The sequence below is a fragment of the Leptosomus discolor genome, chromosome 15 (assembly GCF_034619465.1).
Source record: "Leptosomus discolor isolate bLepDis1 chromosome 15, bLepDis1.hap2, whole genome shotgun sequence".
Classification (NCBI taxonomy): Eukaryota; Metazoa; Chordata; class Aves; order Leptosomiformes; family Leptosomidae; genus Leptosomus; species Leptosomus discolor.
The window spans coordinates 11,851,616-11,865,113 of NC_141405.1; the positions used below are offsets into that span (position 1 = coordinate 11,851,616).

At 53.5% G+C, this 13,498-nt stretch overlaps 1 protein-coding gene across 1 annotated transcript in view; it reads left to right on the forward strand.

Moving 5' to 3' along the window:
* The first annotated feature begins 206 nt into the window (after positions 1 to 206).
* The window catches only part of HS3ST3A1 (heparan sulfate-glucosamine 3-sulfotransferase 3A1), a 35,512-nt gene continuing 22,220 nt past the window's right edge, over positions 207 to 13,498 (forward strand). The window contains exon 1 of the mRNA XM_086473626.1: positions 207 to 778. Coding sequence (XP_086329752.1) covers positions 207 to 778 — 572 coding nt within the window. The remainder of the gene's footprint in view (positions 779 to 13,498) is intronic.

Genomic DNA, 13,498 nt, shown 5'->3' on the forward strand with positions numbered 1-13,498 from the left:
CACCCCCCCCCCCCCACACCCCCCGCCGCCGCGCCCCGCCCCGCCCGCGGGGGATGCCCCCCTGAAGCGCCGCCGCGGCGTGGCCCCCGCGCCGGGGATGCGGCAGCGCGCAGCCCCCCGCCACCGCTGAGCGCTGCGCGGAGGGGCCGCGCCGGCGGGCGGCCGCGGAGCATGGCCAAGGCGCCCGGCCGCCGCCTCGGGGTAGCATGGCCGTGAGCGCGGCGGCCGCCCCCGCCGCCGAGCCGCTGCCCCGCAGCATCTTCAAGAAGTTCCTGGTGATGCTCTGCTCCCTCCTTATGTCCCTCTACGTCTTCTACTGCCTGGCCGACCGCTGCCAGACCCTGCCCGGACCCATCATCGCCGCCGGCGCCGCCTCGGAGGAGGAGGAGGGCGGCGGCGGCGGGTACCTGGGGGGCTCGGCCGAGCTGCCCCCCTGGCAGGCGGCGGCGGCGCGGAGGAAGCGGCTGCTGCAGCGGCTCAAGCAGCGGCGGCGGCGGCAGGAGGCGGCGCCGGGCGAGGAGGTGCCGGCCGGGGGCGGCGGGAGCCGGGCCGGCGGCTCGGGCGGCGGCGGGGGCAGCGCGGCGGGCACGCCCGGCACCCTGACGCTGCTGCTGGGCGAGGGCACCAAGCGGCTGCCGCAGGCCATCATCATCGGCGTGAAGAAGGGGGGGACGCGGGCGCTGCTGGAGTTCCTGCGGGTGCACCCCGACGTCCGCGCCGTCGGGGCCGAGCCCCACTTCTTCGACCGCAACTACGAGCGGGGACTCGCCTGGTACAGGTACGGGACGGGCTGGGGCGGGCGGGCGGCCCCGCGGCGGGGCCGGGGCTATGGCCGAGCCGGCACTGCCCCCCGCTGGCCGCCCGGCCCCTCCGCCGCCCACCCGCGGCTCTCCGACCCCCTTCCCAGGTCCCCCAACCCTTTCCTCGTCCTCCCCCCGCCCTATCGCTGCTCCCCGAAGCCCCGTCCCCGCTCCCCAGACCCACCCGCCGATCCTTTTCTCACTCACCAAATTCCCCAGCCTCGCTTCCCCCGGTCCCCGCCTTCGTTTCTCAGTTTCCCAGGCGCTCTTCTCCCCCCCCCCCCCCCCCCCCCCCATCCCCTCTCTCCACCCGTCCCTGCTCCCAAATCCCCCAGCCCCTCTTTGTCCCCGCATCCTCCTCCCCGTTACCCCATCGCCTAATCCCCCCGATGCCCAGCCCCGCTGCCCAGCTCATCCCCCAGCCCTCCTGCCGCGGGACAGGGTCCCCCGGGGATGTCTCCCCGCACCCCGGGGCACTCCCCGCAGGAGGGAGAGCAATGGGAAGAGTAGCGGGTGCCCCATCACCCTGGGACTGCGCTGGGATGCTGAGGCAGAGCTAACTGCCCCCCTCCCCCCCCCCCCCCCCCAGGAGCATAGGCCCCCCAACATCTTGCTGCTCCCCGGCTTTTCTGGGGGGTGGCTTTGCAAAACCTGTGGCTGATCTAACTCCCAGCTGAGCCGCCTTGCAGCCCCAGCTGCCTCTCCTTGCAAAGCGTCATATCATCACCTCCCGCAGCTCCCAGCCCAGAGGTGCAGCCGCTAAAAGCAGCTCTCCTATATTCGGTGAGGAGAAAAAACATATTTCCCATGCAAATGTTTCAGCAGCCCGGTAATGAATAACCCCAAATGCCAGCTCCAGGAGCACAACCCACGCACTCACCTTGCCTAAGAAATGAGCAGAAAGGTAGATGGGGTTCTTCTTTCAATTAATTAGCGTTTTATTAAACCAAATGAAAGGTATCCCCTTTAAAACAAGACAGCAAATCCTGCTAAGGGGCAGGTTTCTCATTAATGTTGTTTAGATGTTTTCCTTGTGTTTTAAAGTTAATAGTGGCGCGTCTTCTGGCAGATTCCTACGGAAAAGGTTGGTTAGGGTGGGGGCGAAACTGGTCTTTTGCAGAGTGTGTCTGTGTTTGTGGCTTTCTTGAATGAACAAGCAAAAAGGAGAGGATTTCGGGTACCCCCGAAGCTTGTTTTACTTTAATGTTAAGCCCAGTTATTAGCAGAGAGGAGAAGATGATTTTGGCTCAGCTTGTGGTGACAGTATTGAAATGTGGAGTAGGATAGTACTGACAGTCCGAGTGTTTATGTAAAAGTCTTAACACGTGGAAGTGATGAGCTTCCTTGTGTATCCGCTGGTGTCAGAAACGCGCTGGGTTCTTGCAGGCAGCAGAGTGTGGGTTCTCCGAGAAGAAAGATTTCCTTTCGTGTGGGCTGAAGCTGTCTGCAGAATTATATTTTTAGTGTGCGCTTATCCAATTTCCACATGCTGACCCTGTATCAGAAAGGAAACATTAAAAACAAACCTGAAAAACCTCAAGAACTTTAATCAAGTCTTGACTTTGAAAAATAAACACATGGCTTTGGGGTGGCATCTACTGAAATTTATAGTGGCTATGCAGAAAAGCTCATTTATCAAAGATGCTCTCGAAGCCTTGAGGAGCAGATGGCAGCGGGAAAGACCCGGTTCTGGAAACAGAGCCTGAGCAAGGAGTGCAGACCTAGACAGAGGAGGAGCCACAGGCACTTAGGGCATAGTACGGTCCTCGGTGGAGGGGATTTAATTTTCTAGAGGTTTGGTCTTGATCTTGCAGCTCTTACTCATTCGAGGTGCTGCCCTGCAGGCTGTTTGTGTAATCATTATGTTTTAGCATTTGGTACATGAGCCCTCCCATTAATTGCTGCAGTTTGTTTGCTCTGGTATTTGATGTACTGAATTTCATCTATCTTTTTTTTTTTTCCTTTTTTTTATTAGCCCTGTGGACGCTGAGGTACAGTGAATTCTTTGTATGGGATTATTCCTTTGAGACCTAATCTTGCTGGCTTTGCTTGTATGAGTAATCTTTACTAACACACAGAGTCCCGGCATGAAGGCAGAGCTGCGGTGTCAGCCGGCTGGTAACCAGTTACCCGCCTCTTAGAAATACTCGTTTAAAAAAATATCTGTCTCTCTCCATGGGTTTACTGTAATCTTCGATGAGGGTTCAGTGCCGGGGAAATGGCCAGATGTTTGCCAGGGGTTCTGATTTCTTATCTTTGGCATCAGAAGCTTAGGTTTCACGTGCATTTCTGTTTCCCAGCAGTCAGACTAAACAGCATCATTACAAGGTATAAACACTTGGGTTTGCTTTCAGCGCCCGCAGGAAGCCGGCGCGGGCAGCGAGCGCCCTGTCCAAGGGAACAAAAAGCTCTTGGCTGTTTGCAGCGACGCAGGCTTGCAAACGGAGAAGAGCCAGCCAGCCTTCGTGGCTGATGGTCGGTGCTGTTGTCACTGGAGTGCGGAGGTGGCTGTCACTAGGGTGCCACACCAAGTCCATGGCAGGGTGGCTGTGGGGTCTCGGGCATGCAGGGGACCCCAGTTCCTCCTGGAAACCAAAGAGCAACTCCAGTGACACCTGGCGTGAGGGTGGATAAATAGGGGGCTGAGCTGTGGCTGCAGCTCCCAAAGCGGCTGGTTAGATGGTGGTGTCTGCAGGGCAGTGGCTCGCAAGGCACGGGCTTGGCACGTGAAAGTCCTGTCCCCTACCGGAGTGTCACACAATGCACTAAAACACTGTCCATTAAATCAAGTGGAACAATCGCTTGGCTCTTGCAGCTTGTGCTGTGCCTGGGTAAGAAGGCAGCTGTCCTACAGAGTGGCTGATTTTATAAAAAAAGAAATAAAAATCTGAGTGATTTAATTTGGTAAGTGTGACACCTCCGTGAGTGCTCATGTGTGGGTTGAATATCAAGGGAAGTTGTGTGCCAAAGGCAGCTTTCTCCGTTTTGGGTTTACAAGTCTTCTCTTCGTATGGGGACAAAAGGAGGGAGAGGGCAGCCCACAATGCTCACATTGACTTCCCAGCACAGAAATCTCCGCTCCAGCCCTGAACAAGGCTGTTGAACTAACAGAGTTCAATAGCAGGTGAGCGTGGATTTTAATAGAGTTCAACTGCCATCCCCCACCCTGAATATGGCTGTATACAGCCTGGGGAAAACTCCCAAGAATAGGGGCTAAGCCAGTCAAGTAAAAAAAAAATGTCTGTATTAAAAAAATAACTGTATTTGCGGGTGATATTGCGAGTCTGGCTGGTTCCCTCTGATCCTTTGTTAGTCTCGTGCTGATTGAGCTGCCTGTTGGAATGTCATTATACTGTCAGTCACCTCAGGAACATTTATTTCATATGTTTTAATCTCCCTGCCTCCATAGCACCGATGCCAATTTCACTAGAGCGAAGCCAAGCTAATGTCATTAGATTACACCCGATCCAGGGGAAGATGAAAGATGATTCAAAGTTGCTCCGTCAGGTTGGGAGTTTAAGTATCGCTCTTCCCCGATGCTTCCAGAGCTGGGGAGTTCTCTCTCTTAATTAATGTCCTCTTGGGATTTTTCTCCAAGGCTTCCCCCCCTTTCTAATCTAAGCAACCACTGATGTTTCTGAGTCAAAGGGAACGGAGGATGTCTCAGTTGCTGAAGAGGTCTGGGATGGAGGAAAAGAGGTTGGTTCAGGGGAGGACGATGTGCTTACAGCAGCTGTGAGCAGCTGCGTCTCACCTTGTGCCTTTTCCCGTCCTCTGTGCCTCAACCCACGGTGAAATCGGAGCCCTGGGGATGGAGGAGTCGGGCTGCTCCTGTGGCAGCGGGTGGCCTGGACATCCATGGGGTTTTGTGATTCAATTCAGCGGCGCAGTCTGAGTGCTTTGTAAGCATGGAAGTGAGGATGGGAGCGTAGGGGACAGGAGTGTGTGGATGATGCCAGGGGAGACTTTTGGGGGAGCGAGTACAATTCATGAGAGGTGGAGCAAGACCAGATGACCACCAGGAGGAAAGACCTTGTTGCGAAGCACCCTGCAAGAGGGAGATACTGTAGCAGTAGTTGCCTTAAAGTGATCTTCTCCCCCACCTCTCTTCAGCCATCCTTGTAGCCTCTGGAAGAAACACCAGGTCTTTGTGTTCAGGGTGTGCCCAGCCCAGAACATGGCTTGTGCTGTTGGACATCAAGTTTGAGACTGTTTGGGGTTGCTGCATGCACACCTGCTTGTAGGAAGGTCTGGTTTAGCAGTGCCTGCTCCTCGTCCTGGGAACATCTTGTCTCCCAAACACACCTAAATTACTAATAGCATCAAGCACAGCCTGCAGCAGTTTCCCTGGAAATTGCAGCCTCGGACAGCCACATGCTAAAGAGGTTGAAGGTCCTTGTTTATTTATTAGCTGTGTAATCAGAAACCTCCACGTACTTAGCTCATGGTGCCAGGTGCTGCATAAAAAGGGAACAAAAGATGGACTTGGCCCTAAAGCACAGGTAATTCTCTGTAAATAATGGGTGGAGATACACTGAGACAGGCACAAAGACAGTGGAGAGTGTGTTGGTTGGACAGTGTGGGTCTCCTGGCCAAGGAGTCATCGGAGATGGAGGATGAGGTGGGTATATGGGTGGTTGAAGGGACCTTCCCTTACTGGGGAAGAACAAGGGGGAGAAGGAGCTTGTTGCAAATGCTGATGGGATCAGGGCTGGGGTCACTGAGTCTGAGTTATAAAAAGATAGTCACTGATTCTGGTGCTTATGTGCTTTGCTGCTGCCTTTGTGCGTGATCTGGACCAAGGCATTCTGGTAATGGTTTGAAATATTTTGAAGGTTGACACCCTACTGCTGGGGAGGTGTCTTGGTGTGCCTCAGTTTGCCCATCTGTAAAGTGGGAGGGAAGTCGCTGCCCTGTGCTGCAGGAGTGGGACAGCAGGGTTGTGACTCTGCGGCACCCCTCTCCAGTGCAGAGATGAAGTGCTGTGAGGAGTCTGTGCTTGCTGGGCTATGCTGTGGGTTAAATATAACACCCAAAGCAGGTGAACCCCACCAGAGCTGCTGGCAGAGGTTCTGCAGCCTTGGCACAGCTTCGGCTTGCTGTCCTCTCGTGGGGAGGTGGAGTGCCATCTAGTGTGCACACCTGATGGATGGCACTGTCCAGGGGTGGCACTGTCCAGACACACAACCCTAGCAAGATCTAACTGCAAAGAGCTGTGGCTGGGCTCTTTCCCCTCTTACTCCTTAAATAAACCCCAAATCGTTATTGTTTTTAGTGGTTCTTTCAAGCATTTTGCATCTCTATGTATTGCTTCTGCTTTCTGTTAATGGAGAAGTTCATATCCAGGGTTCGTGTCTGTTCCTGACGATGGGGTGAGCTCCTGAGTTGGTGTATAAGGAGACGTAAACCCTATTCCCATTAGAAAGCATCAAAATAAGTACTTAGGATTTTATTGGACTCCCCTCTCAGTAAATCCTGTGGTCTGCCCAGGGATATACTGGGGAAGTTCAGAAGTCAGTAGACTCTATTCTCCAATTCAGTGCTGCTTCATGCCCTGGTCCGTGTGGCGAATTAAGGGCACAGACTCCAACTGGGGATAAACCAAAGACCTTTATTGTTTGCTACAGCATCATCATATACTTTTCTCTACTAGTACACATGCCACTAAGTAAGCTATCACTGGTGCACAGGTATTGTCCATGCGCCACCACCACTGACCCTGTTGACTGCTGTCCTGCAGGCTTGTGTTCCTCCCCTGTCTCATGGTCTGCACCTGTTTACTTCCCTGTTATCTTCCTTTACTCTTGTTCAAGGCTCAGGGCAGGAGCTGCCTGAATCCTGTTAACTCTTTCCATCCCTTCTCTCCTTGTTCCTCCTCAGGTCACTGGGCTGCGGGAGGCTGGAGGGGATTGGCACCTTCCTCGTCCACCCCGTGCCTCTGCCTGGGCCTGGGGCGCTTGGAAACTGGGGCTCCCCTGGCCCTGCCTGCTGGTGCTGAGCAATCTTGAAAATATGGCCTAGACAGTCCAAGATTTTGTCAGTTAAATTCATAGAGACGAGTCTCATGAAAAGCAGCACAAAGCTCCAGCTGGCTGGGGCGAGAGCCCATTTATGGCAAAAATTCTGATACGCTTTAGAGAAGCAGCAGATTCACCCTGCTTAAAACACTAGTCCTCCTTTAAGGTCGGATCTTGCAAATCTCCACCTATGCCCATTGCCCGTCCTCCTGCCATAGGCTCTGCTGCCTTCAGGGGGGCTCCTGGGAATAATTACGTCAAGTCTGGGGTCTGGGGCTGTGTTCTGGCTGCATCATCACCACCGATATGTCTGTTCACCACAGAGCTAGGATTTCACCTCGACCTTTTGAAGTCTATAATAAGAGCAGTTTGGTCTGGGGAGGGGGAAGGGAGCTGGTGCCTTTCTGAAGAGTTCAGAGCAAACAACAAGTGATCAGAAAACCTGAGAATACCCCCCCGTGAGCCCCCTCCCTGACGTAGGCATTAAAACTCCTGAGCTGCTAATTATGCTTTTCCCCTGGAGAATATCGAGGTAACCCAAACTGCTTTTGCAGGGAAACAGCAGAGGCTGACGAGGGGGGAACAGGGGCGGTTGTTGAGGCCATAAATCTTTGCGAATTCTCATTATGTGCAGGTATTCTGGAAGGGAAGTGGATTAGGTTGCAGTTAAAGTTGCATTGCTGGGGTTGGATACTGGGGTCTTACCCCATTACAAAGCCTCGTGTGGGTCAGCGGGGCTGTTTGTGCAAGGTCTGTAGAACTGGGGCCATCTGAGGGACTGTGACAGTGGCCAGTGTCTCTGCCTGTCTCCTGTATAACCCACCTCCTGGGAAATTTGGGTTTTCATGGTTTGGAGTTAAACATGTTAACCTCCAAACTGCGCCCGCCTGAGCCCTTGTGCCTCCTCGGGTGGGTACGTGAACAGGACAGTGCCCGCAGTGAGAATATAAATAGAGTTGCTTGAGGAAGTCAATTATTCTTGGCGTTTCTTTCGTCAAATGATGTGATTCTGCAGGAGGAAATCTTTCAGCAAAAGAAATCGCCGGTTCCCTTCGTGCGTGGCAAGACTATCCTTCTTGCTTCCTGGAAGTGAGGAGATTCATAACGTGCTCTTTCTGTTGCAACACCATCTGTTGCAGAGATATAAAGATCTCTGCTCAAACTCCCCCAGGCTCAAGTCTCCTGCTGGGTATGTCTCTGGTGGGAGATACAGGAGAAACTTCCCATCACTGCCCCGGGGGAGCTTTGGAAACCTCGTGTGGTTGTTTTCCCTAGTGTTGAGCAGCTGTGCCCAAGCATCACACAAGAAAATCCCACCAGGGCAACTCCAGGCATCTGGACACCTTCCTTGCACAAACACATGCAGATTGGGATGCCAGCACAGCAGCTTCAGCGGGATCCTGCCTACCTTCCAGCTGTGAGGGGGAGATGGAGCAACCTCCCCTGCCCTGGCCACACCACTTGGCTCCAGTTCCAGAGCACAGCCAGTGGCTAGAAACTGGGATGTGAACAGTTGGATCAGTTCTGACTGTAACTGCCCTTCCCACACCTTCACCTGGTGAGAGATGTTTAGGTTCAAGCTCAATGTTGTGATGGGAAGCTGGCTAGCTATTTATTTATTTATTTGTGTCTCTCTTTAGCAGGATCTTTTTTTTGCTGAAAATTTCGAAAAGCCAGGCTGATTTGTACTGACATCGCCCATTGGAAAAGGGCTCCCTCCCACAGCCCATGCTCTATGGGGAAGCCTTTTATGGGAAAATATCAAATCCAGTCATTTCTACTTCCACGTTTATCTGATGGTTTGTGTGTATGCTCATGTGTGCATCTTGGGGCTATCAAGTGTTGCGTTTTGTCATTGAAATTTCATTTCTGCTTTCATGGTATTGTATCATAACGTATCTTACACCAGCATCTTTTGACATTATTTAAACGCTTTTGCACAATCTGAACTGGACTGTTGGGGAAGCCCTTTTTGGGGAGAAATTCCCAAGCGTTGGCACACTCCAGCTTAGAGTAAAAAAGTGAGGAAACATGTGGGGGAAGCTTGACCCCTCCCACACAGCGTTCGTAAGTGAAAGGCAGGAGATGCAATGGCCCAGGAAGAGTGGTGTGGAGAGAACCTGAGGAGGTGGCCTGGTTCAGCTGAGACCCCCAAAACCATGGTCCAGGATTAGTGACCCCATGGGTCAGACATGCTCTGAGCCCCTGTAACATGCCAGCTAGAGATGCCGCTTTCCCCATTTTGTACCTGGACTTTGCTGGCTCTGGAGTCCTTCTTCTGGCTGGAAACTTGCTCCTTAAATCCCTTTGGCCTCAAACGTTGCTGGACTCCAGGTTCTGCCTTGCCAAGTTTTGCTTTAAGCCTCGATAAAAAGGTATTTGGGAGGACCTTGGGTCACCCGGTGCAGCAAGGCATGGCTCTCCCCTGTTCCTGCCAGACCTGCAGCCACGGACGAGAGGAGCAGTGGGTTACCCTGGGTGCAATTAGTATTGTGCCATTAACATGCTGTGATTTGCATGGGTAAAACTGGTGACGACATGGGGAGGCTGTATGATGTGCCAAAGCCAGAAGTGGGGAAGATATCCCTCCTCCGAGAGAAAAGGCTGGGTCAGTGGCCTCAGCCGTGGTGTTTCTCACTTTCCATAACCGTGCTGTTAGGAGCTGTTGGCAGAACCATGGCATGACTGTCCCCTCCCCCCCCAGTCTGGCAGCCAGTCCCTGGGTTAGTGCAGTGCTGTGGCCATCAGCAGCGTTGGTGGAATGGAGGAGCTCTGCCAGTGGGGAAACAAACAGAAAAGCACCCAGAGTCTCTGGCAGAGCAAGGCTTAGCACATGGGGCCTCTTGGCATCTAGCTCCACACTGCTGTTGATCTCCTCTGACTGGGGTAGGAAGGGAGTCTGTCTGATACAAGCATCGGTGATAGGTGTTCAGCGTGTGCTGAGCTTCCTTCAGCATCTGCCACAGTCCCCCCAGGTACTGCTCTGCTCCTGAACCTGCTCCTCATGCTGAAGGTCATGGAAAGTTCCCCTGACTCCTCTTACAAGGGTTGAGGGTGCTAATCCCTGCGTCCGGGCTAACTTCCAGCTCAGGTAATTCTAGTCTCTGCCCCTAAAAATTAACTCTGCAGTTTCAACTGGCTCCAGTCATCTTTGTTTCCCATCCACAGACCTGCTGGGCACCGTGCTGCTGGCAGAGACCCACCATGGGGCTCAGGCTCAGGGTGATTGGCTTTTGGTGGCTGAGAAGAGGTCTTTCTTCTGATCTGCAAGATGATTTGGGTTTTCTCTGTGCAAAAGCTGCGTCATGGCAAGGCATAAAGCTAATGTGCAATATTCCTGCCCTAATGCACTGCTGAACTGTGCTGTGTGACTATTAATGTTTGCCTGTAAATATTTGCCTGGTATTTATCAATCTTGTACCTGTGTGACAATGGTTGTTAGCTCCTTCATCATCTCTAAGGAAGGAAAAATCCAGAAGCTACTGCATGCAGCGAGCAGAGCACAGGTAGTGACATGAAGAGTTGGGTGACAGGAGCGTGGTTTGGGGTCGACAGCAGGTTCAGCCACCTCCTGTGCAGGGCTTGGTGACACCTAGCTTCTGCATCTTGGTTCCACCAGTGTCTGGCTGCCCTGTGTGCGCTGTCCCACGCAGCTTCCCCAGCAGGACACGGCCTCATGGAGGAAGGTGCTGAGCACAGGCACGTGGGCACATCGGTGCTCTGGTACCTCGGTACCTCTAAGATCGTCGAGTCCAACCGTTAACTTAATACTGCCAAGTCCACCACTAACCATGCCACTAAGCACCATGTCTACACGTCTTTTAAATACCTCCAGGGATGGCGACTTCACCGCTTTCCTGGGCCGCCTGTTCCAGCGCTTAAAAACCCTTTTCAGTGAAGAAATTTTTCCTAATGTCCAATCTAAACCTTCCCTGCTGCAACTTGAGGCCATTTCTTCTTCTCCTATAGCTTGTTACTTAGAAGAGTCTGACCCCCACCTCACCACAGCCTCCTTTCAGGTAGCTGTAGAGAGCAATAAGATCTCCTCTCAGCCTCCTCTTCTCCAGGCTGAACAACCCCAGCTCCCTCAGCTGCTCCTCACAGACCTGTTCTCCAGACCCCTCACCAGCTTCCTTGCCCTTCTCTGGACACGCTCCAGCATCTCGATGTCTTACTTAGACTGTGGCGCCCAAAACTTCTCACAGGCCTCACCAGTGCCGAGTACAGGGGCGCAATCACCTCCCTGCTCCTGCTGGCCACACCATTGCTCATACAGGCCAGGATGCCATTGGCTTTTTTTGGCCACCTGGGTACACTGCTGGCTTCTGTTCAGCCGCTGTTGACCAGCATCCCCAGGTCCTTTTCTGCCGGGCAGCTTTCCAGCCACTCAGCCCCAGCCTGCAGTGCTGCGTGGGGTTGTTGTGACCCAAGGGCAGGACCCGACGCTTGGCCTTGTGGAACCTCATAGTGTTGGCTTCAGCCCATCAATCCAGCCTGTCCGGATCCCTCTGCAGAGCCTCTCTACCCTCGAGCAGATCAACACTCCTGCCCAACTTGGTGTCATCTGCAAACTTACTGAGGGTGCACTTGATCCCCTCATCCAGATCATTGACAAAGACAGAGCCCTGGGGAACACCACTTGTGACCAGCCACCAACTGGATTGAACCCCATTCACCACAATGGCAGCGGGGCAGGGGGGGGCAGTGACCAGCCCTCCTTGCAGCCTTAGCTCATGGGGGGGTTACTTGCTCTGCTGATGTGTTAGAGATGATGCAGCTTTCCCATGTGCTGGGAAAGTCCTTTCCACCTGCTTCTGGGCTGGGGGCCGTCACTCGTCCAGCTCCCCTGCTGCCACAGGGTTGGCTGCGTCTGGAAGTGCACTTAGTTGCATCTTTATCTCCTTGGGCGCTCACTGTCCATCTTATGTTTCTTCCTCCCCTGCACTCAAGTGCTGTATTATCGAGTGACCGTGGGCTGTGAAACTGTCCCAGAAAGGATGCTCTCGAGCTCCACTAAAGGCTCTCCGTGCAGCCTGGGTCCAGAAGCTGCTGAGAGGGAGATTTCATGCAGTGGCTGGGAAGGCAGCAGCCATCCCTCTCATGTCTCATCTGTACTGTCAGCAGCAGGTTGGAAAGAAGCAGAAGTAGAGCCTTTTTCAAACAGTGTGAGATTAAATTGTGGAACTGGCTGCCATGGGAGGCTTTTGGCTGAAAGACTCTAAAAGGGCTGCAGAAGTGCTTAGCAAAGAAAGATGCATCAGGAGCTGTTAAGCATGAGGGACCAGAAGCAAAGTCTAGCTGAGGGAGTCTGCGAGCCTTGGCTGGGGCCCCAGGGGTTTGCTCCTGCTGCTGTCACAGAAATTAGCTTGTGGGTCAGGGAGATGCTGGTGTGACCCAGGGAGGTTCATCATCCCGTAACTGTTACTGGGGGAAAATACAATCAGTGTTGTTTAGTTAGAAATACACTTTCTGGAAGGGGATGAATTTTCCTGTTGGTATGGAACGGCTGGTGGTTGATAGCGATGAAGGCAGCATTGCACGTTGCTGTCATGGTCTGGGTAATTTTGGTAGAAATGACCATCAAACACCTGCACCCTTGTGCTGCAGAGCCTGGATGTGTGTGTAACTGTGTTAGTTCATACCAGATGCAAAGAAGAAAAGAAAGATATCTCTTATCACTTACAGGCTAGTGAGAGCTGGGTAAGCGTGGCTGAACTTTGTGAAGCATCCCTTCAGATTTATGTGCTTCTAAGGTACTCGAGGCTGCTGCCTCCGTGCAGTGGCAGCAGGCAGGGCCTGGCAGCAACCCAGCCCCGCAGGCTGAGCTGCTGCAGCCCCACCGGGACCGATGTTTGCTTTGCAAACATTTGGAGCAGTTTAAAGGGCCGACTGCCACCCTGGCTCTTCATTTCTTCCTGTCTGCTGGAGGATTTTGCTGCAACAATGCCAGCTTGCCAGGAGCAATCTCTCCACTTCGTAGCAAAGAGGTGAAGGTGTGAAAGCCTGGACATTAAATGCCTCGCACCAAACACGAAGGAGTTTCTTGTCCGGCTGCTGCTGCTCCTTCTTTGAGCTAGGGTGGCCAGTTCCTGCCTCGCTGTTCCAAAGTGTAGCTGGGTCTGGCTCGGGCTGGACCCTCCTTAGGGCAGGAGAGGGGATTTTATTGTGCAGCTGCAGTGACAGGAGAGCTGAGCTCCTGGGGACAGCATGGGCATTGCCATGGCATGGACAGCATGTGCTGCCTGTCTTCCATGTCATGTCCAGGGCATCGAGGAGGCTTGGGAGACACTCAGGCTGGGTGGGTGGTGGTGAGCAAGGGCCTGTTCTGTCCTGTGCCTCAGTTTTCCCATCTGTGAAATACTGAAAAAATACAAAGGTCATTCCTAAAGGTGCTCCTAGAGGGGCTGGCACTTGGCTTTCCTGCAGTCAGTGAGCACCAGGATCTCTCCCTCCCGCGTCTCCCTCTCTGGGTTGTGTTTTTGCCGACCCCAGGCAGATGCAGGGGATGCACAGAGAGTCAGACAACAGCATCACATCGGGGTTAAACATGCACATGGTGTGATCCCAAAGCTCAGCCAAAGCTCCCTTCACAACGAGTTGTGATGCCGCTCTGCCTGCTTGCTCCGGGCTCTGCTGCCCTCGCTTCCCACAGCAGTAACTCTGCTGGAAGAGCCTCAGAAA